The sequence below is a fragment of the Notamacropus eugenii genome, chromosome 4, assembly GCF_028372415.1.
Source record: "Notamacropus eugenii isolate mMacEug1 chromosome 4, mMacEug1.pri_v2, whole genome shotgun sequence".
Taxonomy (NCBI): Eukaryota; Metazoa; Chordata; class Mammalia; order Diprotodontia; family Macropodidae; genus Notamacropus; species Notamacropus eugenii.
Genome location: NC_092875.1, coordinates 449,916,166 through 449,936,057, shown reverse-complemented (window position 1 = coordinate 449,936,057; position 19,892 = coordinate 449,916,166). Strand labels below are relative to the sequence as shown.

Genomic DNA, 19,892 nt, shown 5'->3' with positions numbered 1-19,892 from the left:
GGTTGTTGTGAGGATCAGATGAGATAATAATTGTGAAGCACTTAACACAGTGCCTGTAAGCACCCTATAAACGTTAGTTAATATTGCATAATACTAGTGTTTAGTGAGGCACTGTAGCTTATCCTTGGAATCATTAAGATCTGGGTTAAAGCCCCATCTTTGACACGTACTTTCCATGTGACCTTAGGCACATAGGATCCCCAGATAACCCTCTTTTCTCAAGACAAAACTGCATAAGAAAATGCTGGTTATGTATTGGTAGAGAATAGTCCTTATTAAAAGCTTCCTTCAATGATGAAGTCACAGGTTCCATTAAAAAAATTGCTGTAGATAGGTATAGATGAATGGATATATTTTTAAAAATAGGATTCTATCCAAAGTACATCATTTCTGTCACAGTATATATGTGTCTGTACCATTTTTTAAATAGGTAGCAGAAAATTGCTGAATGTTGATAAGAAAGTGGAAGTTTTATGACAATTTTCTGATTTTCTTATATACAGTCGCTTTTACTGAGTGATTGGGATCAGTGTTTATCTACAAACAATTTTCATTTACTTTCAGATAGTGGAGGAGGGGTCCACCGTTTCCTGTGTCATCGAGAGAACCCGGGGAGCCCTGGATTACGTGCATGTGTTTTACACCATCTCACAGATAGATTCCACCGGCACTAATTACATCGTTGATGATTTCGCTAATGCCAGTGGAACTATCACATTCCTCCCTTGGCAGAGATCAGAGGTAAACCTTACCTTCTCTTATGAATGTTAATTATTTGTTTCTTTGAAAGTCTCCTGGAATGTCATTTTCTGGAGTACATATTCTTTAAAATAATTCCATTACTTATTATTTCAGAATTTAAGGACTTTAACAATTTGAATTTAAAACAATGTGGGTTTTTGTTTATGATCATGTGTATATTCGGTGGGGGGGAGGGGAACAGAAGGGATAAGGAAACCCATACACAGTCCCCTTAGGACTTTCATTTGAAAGAAAAGGGTAAGGCTATGAAATGTATTTGGGCCTGTTATTTCCCATTTCTTCTTGTTCAAACCAAATGAGCTAGCATATGTAAAGTGCTTTGCAAACTGTAAAACATATCGAGTACCAGTACAACTGCATGTCATATGGCTTTGAAAGATATTTTTTTGTTGGGCACACAGCTAATTGTCTTTTCTTAAGATTTGACTTCTGACATTCTTGAGTCGAGAACAGAAAGTATCCTTATCATCTGGTGCTGTTATTTATACTTCCACACCAAACTTTTCAATATTATCATCCTTCCTTTTTGTTTAAAAGTCAGTTTCGTTGTTTAGGGTAGCCTATTGAATGGACTAATCTTTCTAAAAATTATTTCTAAATTTCGTATTGATTAAGATGATATTTCCATCTTTTTTTTAGATTTTTTTTCTTCCTGAATGGGAAGTACTGGGGACATAGAGAGGGTAGGAGTTGATACAGTGATGTTGCTTTGGTGACAGTGAACAGCAGCAGCTCCTAAATTGGGGGAACAGTCTTCCCAGCTAAGCTAATGCAGAAAAGCAAAAGCTCCTTTAGAGCAAAGTCTCTAAAGAGTGACTTCTCCTACAGAACGACTCAAAAAACCTAGCCAGAAACCCATGGGCAGTAAAGAGAGGCTAGGAAAGAGCTGTCTCCAAAGCCCTTGCTGGCGTAGGCACATACGCCCACAGCCTCCCAGCAGAGGCACGTACGGCCTGTGAACTTATGTGTCTAGAGACACTGAGAGCAGAAGGCTCCCTGACCCCCACTCAGAAAGCCCAAAGATGGGGACCTCACAGATTTCAGAAAGTGACTGTAACTAGGGCAGTGAAGAAACATTTCAGTGCCTGGGACTCCTAAATCCTTAGCCTTTAGTGCTAAGATGTTATAGAAGTCTCTGAAGATCTAATACTCTGAACATTAAAGATCCAGGATGGGGAGGCCCAAACCCCAGGAGGGGAGGGGTCAGTACAGGAACCAACCTAGGGAGAGCCAAAGTAGAACTAACCACTGCTCCTGAAAGTACAGCAGGGTTAGAGTCTGGTTCTAGCCCTAAGCACTAATTTGGGAAATAAAGCTAGAGAAAAGAATAAACCAAAGAAAATACCAACCACTGTTAAAAATTATTGTAGCTTTAGAGATCCTTCCCTCTCCTCCCAAAAAGAAAAGAATGAATCCATATTGCAAAGAGACTTAAAGAAAAAAAATGGACTTCCCACAGTTACTACATAAATACCCAGGAGATATGAAAGCAAGAGATTTTTTAAAAATGACATACAAACTTTGGAGGAAATGGAAAGGAGAGTGAAGTTTAGAAGAGAAACTAGTAAATCTTATCCAAGAAATGGGCTCCTTGAAAACTAGGACAGACCAAACAAAAATCAGTGATTCCGTGAGAGAATAAGGTTTATTAGAATTAAATCAAAAATTTGAAAAAAATAGAAGAAAATGTAAGGTGTCATATAAAAAACAACTGCCTTGGAAAAGAGATCAAGGAGAGATAATTTAATGAACTGCATACCCAGAAAACCATGATTAAAAATAAACAGCTAAACGCTACATTTCAGGAGTCATCAAAGGCAATATATATGTATGTATGAGCCTATAAATGATTCTGTGTATGTAAGCTACTCACACTTGTTAAAACCAGAGGGCAAAGTATAGAATTCAGCTCCTGAGAGAAACCCCGAAAGGAAGGGTCCCAGGAATGTCATAACCCAAATTCACAACCCTCAAGCCCAAGGGAAAGTACTGCAGACATCTAGAAGGAAGCAGTGCAAGTTCAAAGGAGTCACGAGCGGGATCGTGCGATGTCCCCTCACTTCCATAAGCTAGAGAAGACTCGGGCTTGTGCTTCTGAGAAGACGTCTGCTGCTTCCCCAGGTTCCCCTCCTGCTCCCTTGCTGTTAGCAGATGGTATAGTGTACTCTGGCACTTTTTTACCCAGGTGTTTCTGGGACCCTTTGTTTTAATTTAGCCACAAAGAGACCAAGGACTAGTAAGAAATAAATATGAATGTAAATTTAGAAAAGCACCCAATCTTTCCCTAAATAAGAGGGATTTTCCCAAGTGGGGCTTGGAGCAGCAGCGATGACCCTCCTAGCTTTTCATTTGATGTAAACTCCTTAAAGCAGCAGATGCAGGCACGCCATGGAGTGGTGGGTAATATATTGTCCCTAGGCTAAAAGCTAGCTAATTATTGTGATAGAATGTTATAGTAGAAGTTACCGGAGCTTGCTCTGCTGACGTCCCATGATGAGGTATCAGAAGATGATGTTTGGGGAGGAATTTTTTTTTTTATTTCCAGAATGGGTCAAAATATAGAAATAAAAATATAGAAATAAACAGCTTAAAGTCATGTCCCTCATGTGTTTAAATAGTTATTTATTTTTCTATATATTATTTGTTGTATCATTATACCTGCAGTTATTGGCCTCACCCCTGCTGGAAGCAGTTACTGTTTTTGGCCACATAGTGGCCGCTAACCACCGCCCCCACCAGCAGCATTACCCGACTCTAACGTGAAGATCACTTTTATGTTATAATAATCTTAAATAAATAATAATAGCAGCCTGTCATGAGCAACATATTTTCATTGAGTACCTATTCTTTGTAAGAAACTGTGCCAAGCACTGTGGACACAGCTAACACCTAGAATTGCTCTAGAGCTCCAAGTCTTTCCTAATCACCTTTCTCAGAAGATTAGGAGACAAAAAAATATATTTAAAATAAAGAGAACAAGTTTACAGTTGAAGTAGTTCACAGAATTTTCACACTGATGAAGGTACAGATTTGGTCCTATGGACCAGGAGACAAAGTGATATATATTGAGCATTGAATAATTTACAAGGAATATGAGCAAATTGTTCCAGGGAAAATTAGCCAGTGTAATAATAAAAATAACTGATCTTTACCACATTGTTGCAAATTGAGGTTTTCAGAGCTTGTTATGTTATTTCATCTTCACAATAATTCCATGAGGTAAGCCTAACATGCATTAGGATACCCACTTTATAGATAAGGAAATCAAGCCTGAGAGTTATATTTCAGAATTAACAGATGGAACATTGGAAGAAGTAAACCCCAAACTCAAATTCAGTGATAACACAGGCTTCATTATTATTTTTCAGTAACAAATATACTAGTTATCTTCCTTTAAAATTAATCTGTCCCTCCCACTGTCCTCATTTATCCCCCAGTTAAGCGCATTAAAAAATGTCTCAAAACATACCTACATAGCCCGGCATAATAAATTCTGTGGTTCTTTCTAACTCTAAAATTGTATGAAGCACCCACCAGGTTCATAAATATGAATACATGGAGATTTACATGAAGCAATAGATTAAAACTTGAAGAAAACTGCCCAGAGTAGCTGATGGAGCTTACCAGTACTTTAAACAATACAATTTCATATTATCATATACAACTTTGTTATTAATTCTCACAAAATGCAGTTGCAGAGGACTTAAACATTTATGAAATATATATTCAGAATTAACATCGGATTTTCAAAGTAGTTTGTAGCTTGAAGAGGAATTTTCTCTATCTGGCTTTAGTGCGGTTCTGCTAACATGTTCCATGCCTGCTCTGTGCGATCCACGCAAGCTGTCTGATATTCTCTCAGAAACATAAAACTTTAGTCTTGCCTTAGGGTCTTCACGCTCACGTCTCATTCCCCTTTGGATCTACTTTCATTCTGTACAGGTGTGCCTAGAAAAGACCTGTTTCCGAGTTCCTAGATTTGTACCCTGTACTAATGATACTAGAGATGACGACACCAACACCAATGATTAGCATTCACATACTGCTTTACAAATGCCGTTATCTCAGTTGATACAACAGTCCTGTGAGGGAGGTGCTATCCCTGTTTTATAATTGAGGAAACTAAGGCAGGCATGAGTTAAGGGACTTGCTTCGGGGTCACATGGCTATTAAGTGTCTAAGGGAACATTTACATTCAGGTCTTCCTGAATGCAAGCGCCAGGTTCTCCCCACTCTGGTACCCAATGGCACCCAGTTTGGTAGCACATTCTCAACAACCTAACATTTTTGGACAGATGATACTTTGCCCTATGTAACTATTTGAAGTATTTAGTTAGATCAAAGTTTCACATATATTTAAACCCTGAATACAAACATTTTGGAGTAGAAATGAGTTGTGGTTATAAGTAATTAAAAAAAATTAATGTGGTTTACAAGCCACTGCTTTTTCTTTGGGGAGTAATGTCCATGTTTCCTAACCTAACATCTCTGACTTTTTATAATTCTAGGTCTTGAATCTCTATGTTATTGATGATGATATCCCAGAGCTTAATGAGTATTTCAGGGTGACCCTGGTCTCTGCAATTCCTGGAGATGGGAAAATAGGTTCAACTCCAACTAGCGGAGCAAGCATAGATGTTGAAAAGGAAACGACCGATATCACCATCAAAGCCAGTGACCATCCATATGGTAGTACCTTTGTTGGAAATCAGTCACCCTTTGTCCTGTGTTTGGGCTTCAGATTTGCCAGATAAGAAAAATGAAGCTTGGATAAGTGACAAGAAGGAAAAATTCTGATTTGGACACTCATCTCTTAAGCTTCTAATTTGAATACTATCTTTTACGTGAGCAACTATAAAGCTACAATCCTGAATTATATAAATATATGATATGCACATCAACACATATGAATAAATAGTACTTTTATAAAGTAAAATTATAATTAATTGTATTTAAGCTTTTAAAAACCAGATTTTAAAAAATTTAGATTATCTATACTTTAATTTAGATATTATACTATATACTATACTTTCCTTTCTACTCCTGTTTAGTATCCCTTCCTTTGTGTGTAGCCTAAAATCCAGCAGGAACTAGAAGTGAAGGTTTTTTAGAGACCCAAGGACTCTCTTATTATAGCCTTTCAGTAACTAGAAAAATTTCCTGTGTCATCCCTCTGGGAGTGTGTTAGTCTGCTCATGGACAACAAAGCAAGAAAAAGAAAATTGTGGTCAGGGGGTGGGTGGCGATAGGGTAGAGGAATGTTCTACTTTAGTGAATTGGGCACTGGATTGGGAGTTAAGAACTTTCTTTAAGTTCAGTTCTTTGATCAACTTAAACTCTCTAAGCCTCAGTTTATTCATATGTCAAATAAAGTCCTTATGTTAGGTGATGTCTAAGGTTCCAACTCTAACAATGAGGTGATTCTGTATTTGGGAGCCAAGTAACAAAGTTGAATGACCTTCTGTTTCCCAAATCTTTATAAGTGAGTCCTTCAAAACAAAGTGTGTTGCCACTTCTCATAAAATGAGAGCTAAAAACAAATTCCAAATACTTTTTGATTATCTGAATTTTTTGGATTTGAGTAATTTGACCTTAGATGGTCAGAAGGTGATTGTGGTTGTGAAATTAAGCAAATATCAATTTGGCTTACTTTTGTTTTTAAACACGTTCAGATTTGAATTAATTAAATTTTGCTATTTGGGGAAAAGATCGCAAAATGAAAGAATGAATGGATGAATGACACACTTTGTGCAAAGTGCTATACTAAGTACTGGAGATGCAGATAGAGAAGTCAGTCCTTGCTCTCCAGGAGCTCATATTTTAAGGAGGAAACAACACTTATGGAAGGTCTCTAATCCTATCATTCATATTGCATATTAATTGCATATGTTATTTAAAATGAAACTCCGCTGACACCCTCCACCAGTATGTCATCGTGATGGAGAAGTGGCCCTTGGTCATTGAAGGCTATACCAGGAGTGGAACGGTTTTCACTGTATATCTGTTGTTTGAGGAGCAGCCTGGCCAAGGCTCTCCAAAAAAACCATAGATATGACACGTTTCAGAGCTTGGTCTGCATTATTAATATCTGCATTGCATTGTCTGGACAGTTAACAAAGCAATAAATCAAGCCCCAATTTTTGGCACTTGTCGATTTCCAAGGTATAAATGTTTGCGTTGAAAATTTCACGGTTGTTTCGCTAAGCCACTTTGAGGTGGCTCCAGCACGCCCCTGCCCACAACATAACTGACCGCGTGTATTCAGCCTTTGCTTGAAGACATCAAGGACAAGGGATCCCATTACTTCCTGAGGCAGCCCGCTCCACTGGTCGATATCTCTCCTTACTAGGAATTTTATTTCATATTAAGGCTAAGTTTTCTTCTTTGATACTCATTACTCCTGGTTCTGTCTTCTAGGGCTGAGTGAAACAAGTCTAATCCTTCCTGTGTGAGATAGCCCTTTGGTGGTGGTGGAATAGCAGCTAACATGTATATAGTGCTTTTACGTTTTTAAAGAACCCTACAAATATCTCACTTTATCCCCATAGTAATACTATAAGATAGTGCTGTTATTATGCTCATTTTATAGAGTAGGGAAACTGAGGCTGGAAGCATTTAAGGGACTTGCTCTGAGTCAAACAACTAGAAGTGTCTGAAGATTTGAATTCCTGATCCGGTGCTTTACCCACTGCACTGCCTAGCTGCTCCAAATACTTTCATTTAGCCAATGGATGAAAACACAGATGTTCCTTTAAAATGAGTCATGAAATCTATCTAATGGGACATTTGTGAGGATGTGAGTCATGGTGTTTTTGTATTTGTCAGGCTTACTTCAGTTCTCTGTGGAAATGCCTCCTAAGCCTGATGATAAGATGACTCTGCCTACAACTATTATCCCACATGTGACTGTGAAGGAGGAAGCTGGAGAAGTTAAATTGTTGGTAGTTCGTGCGCAGGGTCTCCTGGGAAGGGTGATGGTGGAATACAGAACAGTTTCATTGACAGCGTTTAGTCCTGATGATTATCAGGTAAGTTGATGGGGTTGTAAAATGGAACATAAAGCACCCTCAGCCTTGTGCTGGTTTTTGTTTTTATTTTTTTGAGGGGATAGATTAAAGGAATTTTGTGCCCTGTTGTACAAAATATCACTTAAGATAATGTTAATTAATATTAAAATAATTTTAAATAATAATTATCACTTAAGATAATGTTAATTAATATTAAAATAATTTTAAATAATAATTAATGCAATTTAACTAAATATTTGGTCGTTAGGAATACTCATGTGAACTGGTGCAGAGTGAAGTGAGCAGAACCAGGAGAACAATTATAGTAAACAACATCATGAGGACAGCTTTGAAAGACGTCAGAACCTTGGGTGACACAGAGATCAACCACCTTGTGCTTTGGAACTTTTTTCTTCAACAAAGCACTTTTTTAACTCACTTTATTGAACTTGGGGACGAGAAATTTGAAGTTGCCTCTCAGTTGTCCTCATCTTAGCCCTTACTAAAAAGAAATAGAAAAACATTACCATAAAACTATACTATACTGATCATGCCTTGGCCTCTTTGCTCCACTGACAGAGCTGCTTCTTTATTCTCTGTATCTTGTTTCAAAAGGTCTTGACCAAGGCTCCCATCTGCTAACTGCACACACCTCACTGATGGCGTCTGTGCAGAACTAGTTAATGTAGTAGAAAACTGGCAATAGATACTGCTTGATCAATCTTAACGCGTTTCTTAGTAATCCCCAATTCTTTTATGTATTTACTTTCTTCATATAACTTTATTTTAATTTTGAAATATTTAAAAATTTTCTTACTACTAAAGTAAATGCCCAGATTTCTCATTGTCATGAAATGTGAAATCTTTAATGTTCTTATGTTTCCTTTTCTCCCTCCTCATTCTTTGCTTCTTTGAATCCTTGACTTCATCCAAGGCTCAGTTCAAATACCACCTTCTTTGAAAGCCTGTATGAATCCCTCATCCATTAAGTCATCTCCTATCTTCTCTATTCAGTATGTTTCTTTTCCATCTGGATTTATTTACACATTGATTTCCCTCCGTTAAGCTTCTTAAGGGCAGGGACTGTTTTGTGTTTCTTCCTTTTTTAGAATAGTGTCTTGTTTAGGGTAGGACCTGGTGTATAAAATGCACTGAATAAATGCTTGTTCAGGGATTGATTGGGTATCATTTCCTGTGCTATTTTTCTAGCATTTATAGGAAGACTTCTGCAAAAACCTCATAATTAGTGTTAAATAATATTAATGACCTATAACTTCTGGTAGTTTTCTTTTTTCAGAACTCATCGATAGCTTTGCTTGTTTTGTTGATCATTTATTTTAACCTTTTCATTTAATATTCTAAACTTTGTTAATTTGTGGTTTTCTAAGTCAAGCAGCCTTCCATTTCTAAGTTATACCACTGCTTCTTCAAAAACAGTGGCACAAAATGAAAAAATAAATGTTGTCCAACCTTTCGTGTTGATCCTCAGGATATATCTGTTAGCTATTGCCCTGACCATGAACTGTTTCAGTGATTTCAAGTCACTTATTCATATGTAGCTTTGTGTAATAGTATATCATAGCACCAATAATGTGTTCCTTTACTGAGCTTTTATACCATTAGTTCCAGAATCCAGTTTTGTTAATCTTGAATTTTTAGTAAGTGATCTTTGAACTTGATAGTAGGAAAAAAAGAAATTTTGCTCCTCAAATAATCTGTTAGTTTGTCATTTACAATCCAGTCCTGTGCTAAGCACTGGGGATACAGTTAATAAAAAGACAGTCCCTGCCCTCAGAGCTTCCAGTGCAATGCAGGAGACCACACACAAAAGGAGGCAGGAGGGGGAAGTGGGACTTCAGGGGGTATCTTGTTCCATAGAGCTGAAACTAGGCAGAGTAGCAAATGCAGAATGGTTTGAGTTGAGAGTCCAGTTTCTGCCCTCTATAAAGGAAGGCATTGGGAGGAGGTTGGCATTCCCTCACTCTGGTCGCAGGGCTGGGGAACTTTTACTGAATCTGTCAAAAGGCCACACTTGAGGATGTAGAGAACCGCATGTGGCCTTGAGACCACAGGTTCCCCACCCCTGTGTCTGGCGTCATGAAACCAGGTAGAGCAGCAGGTGCAGGTTGGAGTGAGCTGAGTAAAGTAGCCCGTTAAGAAAAGGTGAAGTTCCAGCTGCATCATTAAGACTGCAGAACAGAGACTTAGCATGCTTTCCTATTTTGTTCATAGTGAGTATAATACTCTGACTAAAAATGAACATCCATTGTAGGTGGGTGATCGCAAACAAAATAGGTTGCTGTTTTTTCGTGAAAAGAGTCACATAATAAACATGTCATTACTGTTATAACCAAGTGCTGAGTGGATATCTTTCAAAATGCCTTTTTTGCAAATGTCTTTGGTGAAAAGAATGTCTTGTAGCCCATAACTTTAATTATTTAATGACTTATGGAAGTCTGTTGAGTATTCCTTTTGACTTTGAATATTTTCTTGTAAACAATATTGTATTGTAAACAAGAGAATATAGAAAATGAAAATCCTTTCCACTTTGACTTGGCCAGAGGACATTCATTTAAAATTTGAGCTCTAGTCATCTTTATTTTATATGCCTTCCATTTTACTTCTTGCACTTTAAGTACATATGTTGCAGCATCAATAGTAATTTAAGAAATAGCAAAAATTCTGATTTGTTCAAAATCATGGAAGGAATGAATATGAGCCAACGGGTAAACGTGTGGTTTTTGTTTTCACATTTTTATTTTAGGATACCTCAGGCACCTTAGAATTTCAGCCAGGGGAGAGATACAAGTATGTTACTGTTAACATCACGGATAATTCTGTTCCTGAATTGGAGAAATCTTTTAAAGTTGAGTTGTTAAACTCAGAGGGAGGAGGTAAGGATTATACATCAAAAGTTTTTTTTTTTTTTTAAGATTTATCCTCAGGCCATCAAGACAATATATAGATCTTATTAAAGTGATTAATTATTAAATATTAAATAGTTATGTATTTCTTCAAAAGTCTTTGGTAGTTCATTTGTCTGTGAAAGGAGTCTCGATCCTGAATTGACTGAAGAATGGTTTAAGAAATTTGTCTGTTATATAGTTTATCTTGCTACCTAAAACCATCTCTCTTACTCTCTAGGTTCTAAGTTTAGAAGTAAAAACTACTTTTAAACATGTCATGATTGTATATTAACAAATGAACCAATTCTAGTTTATGATGCCGGACTTTTTATATTTGTGTTGAGAAAACAGAATGTTTTCTCTTGAGAAAATCTTTATCGAGTACATTATACTGGGAGCCCATTAGCTGTTGTACTAGATCTTTTTTATATCATTGATGTCCTGAGGGAAATGCCTTTTGATAATGTGAAAGTGTAATTGCACTAAGAGACAGCAGAGCCTGGATGTAATTCTTAGCTTCAAGCCTGCGCCTACAAACAACATTTTGTTGCCCTGGTCATCACTCATCCTGGTAGGGAACAGGACTAGAAATATGCTCAAGTAGATGCCCAAATTCACAAGTAGTTTCTTGATGACGTTAGAACTTCTGAATGTTATTGTGACTTTCAAAATAACTCCTTGCATGATTTGTGGAATACAACAGCCCGTGGCCATAGAGACCCTTGAGAGATGCTCTTGGGTAGCCACTTTTGTTTGCCTCTCTCTCCAGAAGTATGTGTAATATGCAAGTGGGGAAATTATGATTTTGTTGAAGTTAGGTAGAAAAATCACCTAAATAAAAAATAAGATTAATGTTATAAGTGACCTGATTTCAAGTAAAAGCAGCATGTTGGGAAGATAAAAACACGTTCATGTATTTGTGCTTATACAAGGCAGGAAAGTGGGGGAAATATGCTATTCTTCCCTCAAGGAGAATTTCCTCCCAGCACCCCTGATGTCCTACTGCAGGGAAAGGAGGACAAAGCATTAATTAAGAGCAAGGAAAATGGCAGCAGCAGTTCTGAGGGGTTTGCACCCAGTAAATAAGTGACAGGAGAGCAGTCTGCAAGGCAGTAGAGCCATTACTAGGGAAGGACAAGTGAGACTACCTCAAGAAGCGAATATTTGGAGGATACTGCAAGAAATGGCTCCAGCAGCCTAAAAACGACCAAGTGTAGCACCTAGTTAGCAAGAAGAATTACTTAAAATGGGAAGCTACCAGAAAGTGTTTGCTCCCCACACCTCAAATTCCACTTTAGAGAACTTTCAGTGTCTTGCTGACCACAAAAATCGCTAGTTATGGCTCTAACAAGCAGTATGTAAAAGGTCTGCTTTGCCTTTGTTCAAGTGGTTCTTTTTCACTGATTTCATTTGGTTATTTTTTCTGGTAAAATTTTCATTAAAAAAAGACATTTAAAGGTAGGGCCTGTACTACTTTTAATTCAGGAATCCATAATTTTGTCATTGTGGATAGACTCTCTACTGAATTAAACTGTAGTCTCTCTCTGCCTTTGTGGATAGTCTGCATGAGTTTAAAAAAAGCATCACTCACAGGTCACCTTTCTGGTGATGAATGTTTCTGTACTTAAACTGGTCCTAAGAGGGTGAGACAAACAGATGATTGCCAGGCCAGCACTTGCTGTGGTATTTGTTAAATTATCTCCTGTGAATAACTCAAAGCACTTAAACACTTACATGATAAAACCAGAGAAAAGAACATTGTCTAATTATAATCGTGATACTGACAGCAGGGAATTCAAAGCATGATGACATGGAGTAAAATTTTTTTATTTTTTCACGTTTATTATCTCTGAGCATTTAGGCAAACGTATTTATTACTTTTCCGTAGGAAAACTTGAATGAAAGAAGAATCTTGGGGCATTGTGTAAGAGTCAGTGGGCAACAATAACAAAACTTTTTTATCTTGGATAATTCAGTTATGATCGAACTTGAAAAAAATTGTGTAATTGACATTGTATATATGCATATGTATACATACATAGAAGTATATACACACATGTATGTGTGTGCACCTAGGTATATATACATACACATATATGTGTAGATGCATATACATTATACATGCATACATACATACGGTGCATAGGACATTAAGTGGGGCCACTTTATAGGTAAAGTTAACTTACAGAGAAGTCTGTTTGGTTCTTAGGGAACTTAGGGCTCCTTATGGATCAGTCTATAAAGCTGTATTCTGCCACCTTGCAGGCCATTTCACAATCAGAGTTCAGTATATTTGTTGACTGAAGTGTCTTAGGGTTCACTACTTGCTGTCTTAGTTTCAAATAAAGTTGAAAATAAAGAGCTACATGGATTAGCCATTTCCCCTTTTTGGATCCTGAGAGAGAACAAACTCCAGGATCTGAAGGCTACTTTACTTCTGGTGTCTAATGCACTATAAGGAAGATGGAGAAGGATACCATAGATTTTACCTCTTTGTGGTAGAGAGGAATAAACTCTTACTTTGAAATCAGAAGACTGAAAGTTCAAACCCTGCTTCTGACATTTACCTGTGTGATTTTGAGAAAGTTGCTTAACCTTCTAAGCTTTCACTTCCTCAGTTATAAAGTGAGAGAATTGGATTTTGTAGCTTCTGAGGTCTCTTCCATCTTTAAATCTATGTATCACTGTAAACTATTTAGCATGTACCAGAGGTTTTTGTGCACCGAATATTCCTGCTCATACCTAACCTCCTTCCCTACCACCTCATGCCTTGCCTGTCTTTGGTTGGATTGGGTTAAATAAAGCATTTATCAAGTGCTTTCTATGTGTCAGGCACTGTGTGCTAAATGCTAAGAATACAAATAGAAGAAAAAAAAAGAAAGTCACAGAATTAGGGTTAGTTTACATTCTGATGGGGAGGGGAAGATAACACATAAAAGGGAGATAAAAAGCAGGAGGTCCACACAAGTGCAAAGTGGAAGAGGCCAGAGAGTCAGGAACTGAGACAAGTTAGAAGAAACAGGGCTAGAATAGATAATTCCTCAACTGGAGGTTCTTGGGAGGAGCTCATCAATCAGAGGAAGAGGCCTCAAGGGGGGCCACATCACTAGCAGGAGTGGTATTGAGACAGGTGGAAGAGTTGGGAGATTTTGGAGATCCTGGTACTTTGCCTGCATTTTGCAGATAATGTCAGGAGCGTAAACTGAATTGGTGTTAGAAAATACAGTTTTCCCTTCCACGTCATTGGAGCTAGGGGTGTGGTGCCTCTGAAGTCTGAAAAATCTGTGTAAAAGTTTTTGACCCTCTTTATATACCAGAGAAGTCTGAATGCTTTCTTTTTTATGGGATGTTTACAGTATCTTATTGTAAAATTTGGGTTGATGCACAATACTATATATATACACATATATATGTATATGTATATACATATATATACACACATATATATACATATATATGTATATTTTTATGCATTTCTGAGTTTCTAAATGTCTCATCTGCAGCTTCCACAAAACTCTCCCAAGATTCCCATTTAATTTTTTATACTGAACCATGATATATTGAAATTTTGATGGGGAAAGTTCCAGTGTGGAAGGGATAACTATATAACCCCAGTCCTTCTGCTGTGGATCTTCTAGCTCTAGCTAGCATTTCACTTTGTGCTGGTCTACATGGGATCAGATCTGTGATGTATAAAGTACAGAATCTTTGCCTGTAAGGAACTGTATCAGTATTTTTCCTTACCTGTGACTGGGGGAATTCTAATATAGAATTCTCTGAAAAGAATTAAATTTGCATCAAGATAAGACTTCTTTATTCTGCTGTAAATAAGAAAATTATTTATTTTTTTAAGTTAGGAAGGCTTACAGAATTGGCCGCAGCACTCATACCTGATGCCAGATTTGTGCTGCAGCTCCCCCACTTGCCGCCTGTGTTATTGGATTGTAAATGACATGTTCGGTTCTTTTGTATTAAAGACGTTCTTTCGGTAAAGAGTTTGGGGTCTTTTCATGAGTAACGCTGTCTTCTCCTCTTGACTGAACATGTGGTAAATGCTTTCCGTCTCTTCTCTGTTCTGTAAATGTGTGTGTGTGAATTGCACCATTCTGTGCCTCTCTTCTTGAAGTTGCTGAACTCTTTAGGATTGATGGGAGTGGTAGTGGTGATGGGGACGAGGAGTTCTTCCTTCCAACTGCCCACAAACGTGGTAAGCATCTTAGTCTGTCCTCTCCCCTTTGTTACTATAATTTTATACATAAAATTCTGCTTCCAAGTACTGTGATTCAGAAGTCTCTTGAGTCTTACTTTAATTGGCTTGTGACAAATGATTACCATTATCATCATTTCTTTCCTTCATATTTTCAGAATTCAGTTTAATATTTGTTTATAAATAACTATGAGAAATATGGCCTTTAGAATGAAGTTTCATTCATAAAATAATTTTGAAATCTGTATAATTTTGTATGGTCTTAATGCCCTGAGAAGGTAAATAAAAATGAGAACATTTTATAATTTAAGGGCCCTGTTACAATTTTTCAACACAGAAAAGCATTGTATTTCATTGACAATATGTGTGTAAGAAATCAATTAAAAGGAACCCAATCAAAAGAATGTATTCCTAAATTGATCATTGTTCTTAAGAAATAAATTTTAAAAATTGAAGCTATTTCAAAATAGCACTTCTGTTTTCTTTCTAGAGCCTGGAATAGTGCCTGATGTGCAGTAGGAACTTGATAAATGCTCATTGATTGGCTGATTTCTATTTAAAATATTTCCATCATATGAGAGAAAATCCTTATTCTGCCTCTTCTTTTAAAGGGAAAGCTTTCTATTTCTTAGAATCCCATTTTTCCAAATGTAGGGTTTTCATACAGCATCTTTGCTGACTCCATACAACTCAGCACCCTTTTCATACAATGGAGTGTATTCTAAGAACATATTATGTTCTTCCTTAATATTCTCAGCTTCCTGCAGTTCTTTACAGTGTCTTTATGATATCACCTTATGCTACTTATCTGGCTAACAATTTGAACATCACTCAAAAATTGAGCGCAATGTTTTGGGAAGTGGTAGGTATTTTGCCATGAACTATTTAGAAATGAGAAAGAAGACATAAAGTATTCTAATAATATTAGTGTGATAGGATATAATTATTGTGAAGATGATGATGAAATTACTTCATCCAGATTGGAAGAAACATTAGAGCTGTTGTAGAATTTGTTTAGAATATGTTCTCAGCATAGTCACTGTTTCTGACCTTTCCGCCATTCTCTCTGTTGGGGAATTTTCTCTTTCATGGAAGAACCCCCAACCCCATTTTATGTATTTCTTTTTATGTTTTCATGTATTTTGTATCTTCCTTTTTGCAAAAGATGCTGTGAAGGTTATAAATGACAAGTTTGCGTTTCTTTATAAGCAAATGAGAAGTAGATGCATGGTGAAAGGGAAGTTTGTTCACCTCTTGGTAGCTGTGAGACGTTAGGCAAGTCACTTCATCTTTCTGTTTCCTTGTGTATAAAGTGGGGATACTTGGCCTACCCATACTGAAAGGGTTGTTGTGAAAGTCAGGTAAGGTGATATAATGAATGTGCTTAAAGTATTTTATAAAAATAAAATACTAGTATTATGACTTAAATGCTCATTAGCATTATACTTTTCTTCTTTTTAACCGGTGCGTGTAGCCAGTTTAGGAATAGCCTCCCAAATTATTGTAACCATTGAAGCTTCAGATGATGCTCATGGGGTGTTTGAGTTCAGCCCTGAGTCATTTCATGTCAGTGGAACTGAACCTGAAGATGGACAGAGCTCAGTTATATTCAAGGCAAGTAAATTTCATTTCATTTTGTAATATTTCAGACAGTATTTGGTTCTTAAAATTGTTTCCATTAGTGGTGGTACTGGAAAATAGTAACACTGTAGATCCAAATTAATGATTTAAAAATCATCTCTGTTGGACTTTGGTGTTTATTTTTGTGCTTAGCAATGAATACAAAGGAGCCTTGCTATTCTGCAAATACACATGGCTTTAGACAGGCTAACGAAGACATACTGATATGATAAGATATGATATAGGAGGAGCTGAAATCATTGCTATGTGTTCTTAGCTGTTTTATCTATGTACCTGATTAGGAGATTTAAATAACCCAGTGTAGTACATAGCTATAGAAAGGACAAATACTATTAGAGACTAAATTTTAAGGACCAGGTACCAGGTACCCAAAGAGACCTAGAAGGAAGCATAGTATTGTAGAATCAGCAACCCTGAATTTGGCTTTGACATGTACTAGCTCTGTTATTCTATGCAGGTAACAGGTTCCTCACTTGTAAAATGGGCGATATGGTACCCTCTTACTGGGAAAGTGTTCTATAAACCTTACCGTGCTGTACGAGTGTGTTATTACTTTGTCCATCTCCTTATACCTTATCAAAGAGAATGTGGTTTCTAGTATTATAGTTAAAACTTCAGTAAAGTTCTTGTATTTGGGTATTCTGTTGAGTAGTGGCATTGATTTGTTTGATGAAAAGAATTTGGTTCCTTTTAGTGGGTGACTTACAAAATATTTCATTTTTAAGAATGAGGTTTGTTATTCCTCATAGTTTCTTTGGAAATTTATTTATAATTATATAGTTGAAGGCAGATGATGTATGATTTAATTTACAGAATTTTTTTAAAGCTAACTTTTCAGGACTAAGTTTATTGTTCAAAATGAAGTACAGCTACATACTGTGATAAATATTACAAATATGATTGCCTCAGAGTGTGATTGAAGCAGTTTTATTTAAAAATGCACAAAACAGAACTGAAAGCTGTTTAGAAGGAAAAACAGAACAACTTTGAAAGTACCGTGTTGACTCAGTTATATACTTTTCTGAAAGCAAGCTTCATGTAGTAGAGATTCACAGTTTCACATGTTTTATGAATTTGTGAGTATTTCACAAATATATTTATTTCTCTTTATTTTGTACATGGAAATGTCCTTTTATATATTTGTTAAGTTCAAAACAAAATAAAGCAAGAAAGATGCCATGGATAATCATAAATATAATTTGTTAACCATATTTAGTTGATTTCTAATGTATATTAGAATTGAAGAAAATACCAAACTTTAACTTAAACACTAAGACATCTGGTTCGAAAGCTCAAGTTTACTATTCTGTTGCCATTACATTGATATTAGAAAAACCTTTCATCATTCTAAGACTTGTATTTTACAACTCATATTATGATATATATTTTGATATGAGATTTTTTTTTTCTTATTCTTTAGGTTGTGAGAAGCCATGGAGCTTTGTCTCAAGTAACTTTGCATTGGAACATTCCCTCTGATGTATCTGGAGACCTTGCCTTCACTTCTGGCAATGTCACTTTTGAGATAGGGCAGACAAGCGCCAATATAACTGTGGAAATACTGCCTGATGAAATTCCTGAGCTGGATAAAACATTTTCCATTTTAATCATAAGTGTTACCAATGGCTGCCTGGGAGTCTATACAAATGCTACATTAACAGTTTTGGCCAGTGATGATCCATATGGAATATTCATCTTTTCAGAGGAAAACAGACCAATCAGAGTTGAAGAAGCAAGCCAGAATGTTACTCTGACAATAATACGCTTAAAAGGTCTTATAGGCACAGTCATGGTTACATATGCAACCATGGATGACATGGTAAAACCACCTTTTTTTCCATCTAATGTAGCCAGAGCAACTCAAGGAAGAGATTATATACCTGTTTCTGGGTTTGCTACTTTTAGAGCTAACGTGAGTGAGGCAACAGTTATGATTCCAGTTTTGGATGATGATGAACCAGAAAGGTCAGAGTCTGTGTTTATTGAGCTGATCAACGTTACGTTAATAGAAAGAGTACAGGCTCGACCAAGTAAGTATAGACTTTTGCTTTACTTCTTCATTGTGGTGCAGTCATAGCAATTTCAAAATAACTTAAATATGTTAATATTGATATTTTTGGTTTTTATATTACAGTCATCTTTTGGGGGAAAAATAACTTTCTCTTCCCAGCCTCTTTGTATTGAGCCTACCCTTTAATACACACACAAAATATCTCAGTTAAATAAAAACAGCAAAGATAAGGACTGCTTCTGACAGTATTCCCTTAGTCTCACACTTCTCTGGCAGACGGAAGGCATTTTTCGTTATCTGTTCTCTGGACCATCACTGGTTTTCTCAGTTACTCAGAGAGTATGTTTCCTTTTATTGATTTTTTCATTTTTTATCTTTGTATCTACTGTCCTGTTTCCATTCATTTTGCTAGGCATCAGTTCATACAGATCTTCGTGTTTTTTCCCCAATTCCTCCTTGAACTGTGTTCAGATGGAGATCTAAAAATGCTGAATAAATAGGAGAGTAGGAAATTTTCATAAAACTGGCAATACATACAGCCCTCATTTCTGTAATGGATAATATCCAAAAGTTCAGTTTTCAGTCATTTTGCAGCTCAAAATGCATTTTCCCATAGAAACTATGTTGTATATGATGGTTAAGTTCCAGGCCACCAAATGTTCATCTTACCCAGAATGTAGCTAAATCTTTACTATGTGTTTTCAGTCATTTATTCCACAAATATTGATTAAATGACTTTTATGTACACAAATGCGTCTGTGAAGCAGGAAGTAATAGCAGTCTGCAGCTACTGTAAAGTCTGGATGCTTTAGAGTAATGCAGGTCAAGCTGACATGTGCAGAAAGCCCACAGAAAGTGAATAGAAGAATCCTTGAGGTAGTCTGTAGTTCAGGGATCTTTGAGTCAGTTTGTAATTACAGAGAAACTGAAATGAAAGAGTATAGTCATTCTTATAGCAGTGGGTTTTGTTCTTCCTGAAATACGTTTCACAATACTCTAATTGATCAATCACCGTGCATTTATCACTTTTCAGGCATGGTGCTAGGTGCCCGGGGTACAAAGGCAAAACTTACAGAGTTCCTGTCTTTAAGGAACCTACTATATTCATGGGGGGGAAGGGCAACAGCATATACACATATACTAAAACAGGAACGCATCTACCTAGACAAGGATACAAGATATACTGGGTGTGAATACAGCCTAATATTTCAAAAAAAAAAAAAAAAAAAGAAAAGAAAAAAATTAGTATTTTGTGTTTCAGTATTCAAATTTATACTTTTCAAGTTAGTTTTCAGTTAGTAGAAGTTTATCTAAACCTTATTTGTTAATTTTTTAAAAATTTAGGGTTTTAAAGGCTT

General features: G+C 36.5%; 1 protein-coding gene across 3 annotated transcripts in view; it reads left to right on the top strand.

The window, feature by feature from the left end:
- The window catches only part of ADGRV1 (adhesion G protein-coupled receptor V1), a 751,592-nt gene that overhangs the window by 109,164 nt on the left and 622,536 nt on the right, over positions 1-19,892 (top strand). For all 3 annotated transcript variants that reach the window (XM_072606175.1, XM_072606174.1, XM_072606176.1), the window contains exons 22-28: positions 565-741; positions 5,271-5,451; positions 7,588-7,790; positions 10,534-10,663; positions 14,802-14,882; positions 16,357-16,496; positions 17,944-18,553. In XM_072606175.1, coding sequence (XP_072462276.1) covers positions 565-741; positions 5,271-5,451; positions 7,588-7,790; positions 10,534-10,663; positions 14,802-14,882; positions 16,357-16,496; positions 17,944-18,553 — 1,522 coding nt within the window. The remainder of the gene's footprint in view (positions 1-564; positions 742-5,270; positions 5,452-7,587; positions 7,791-10,533; positions 10,664-14,801; positions 14,883-16,356; positions 16,497-17,943; positions 18,554-19,892) is intronic.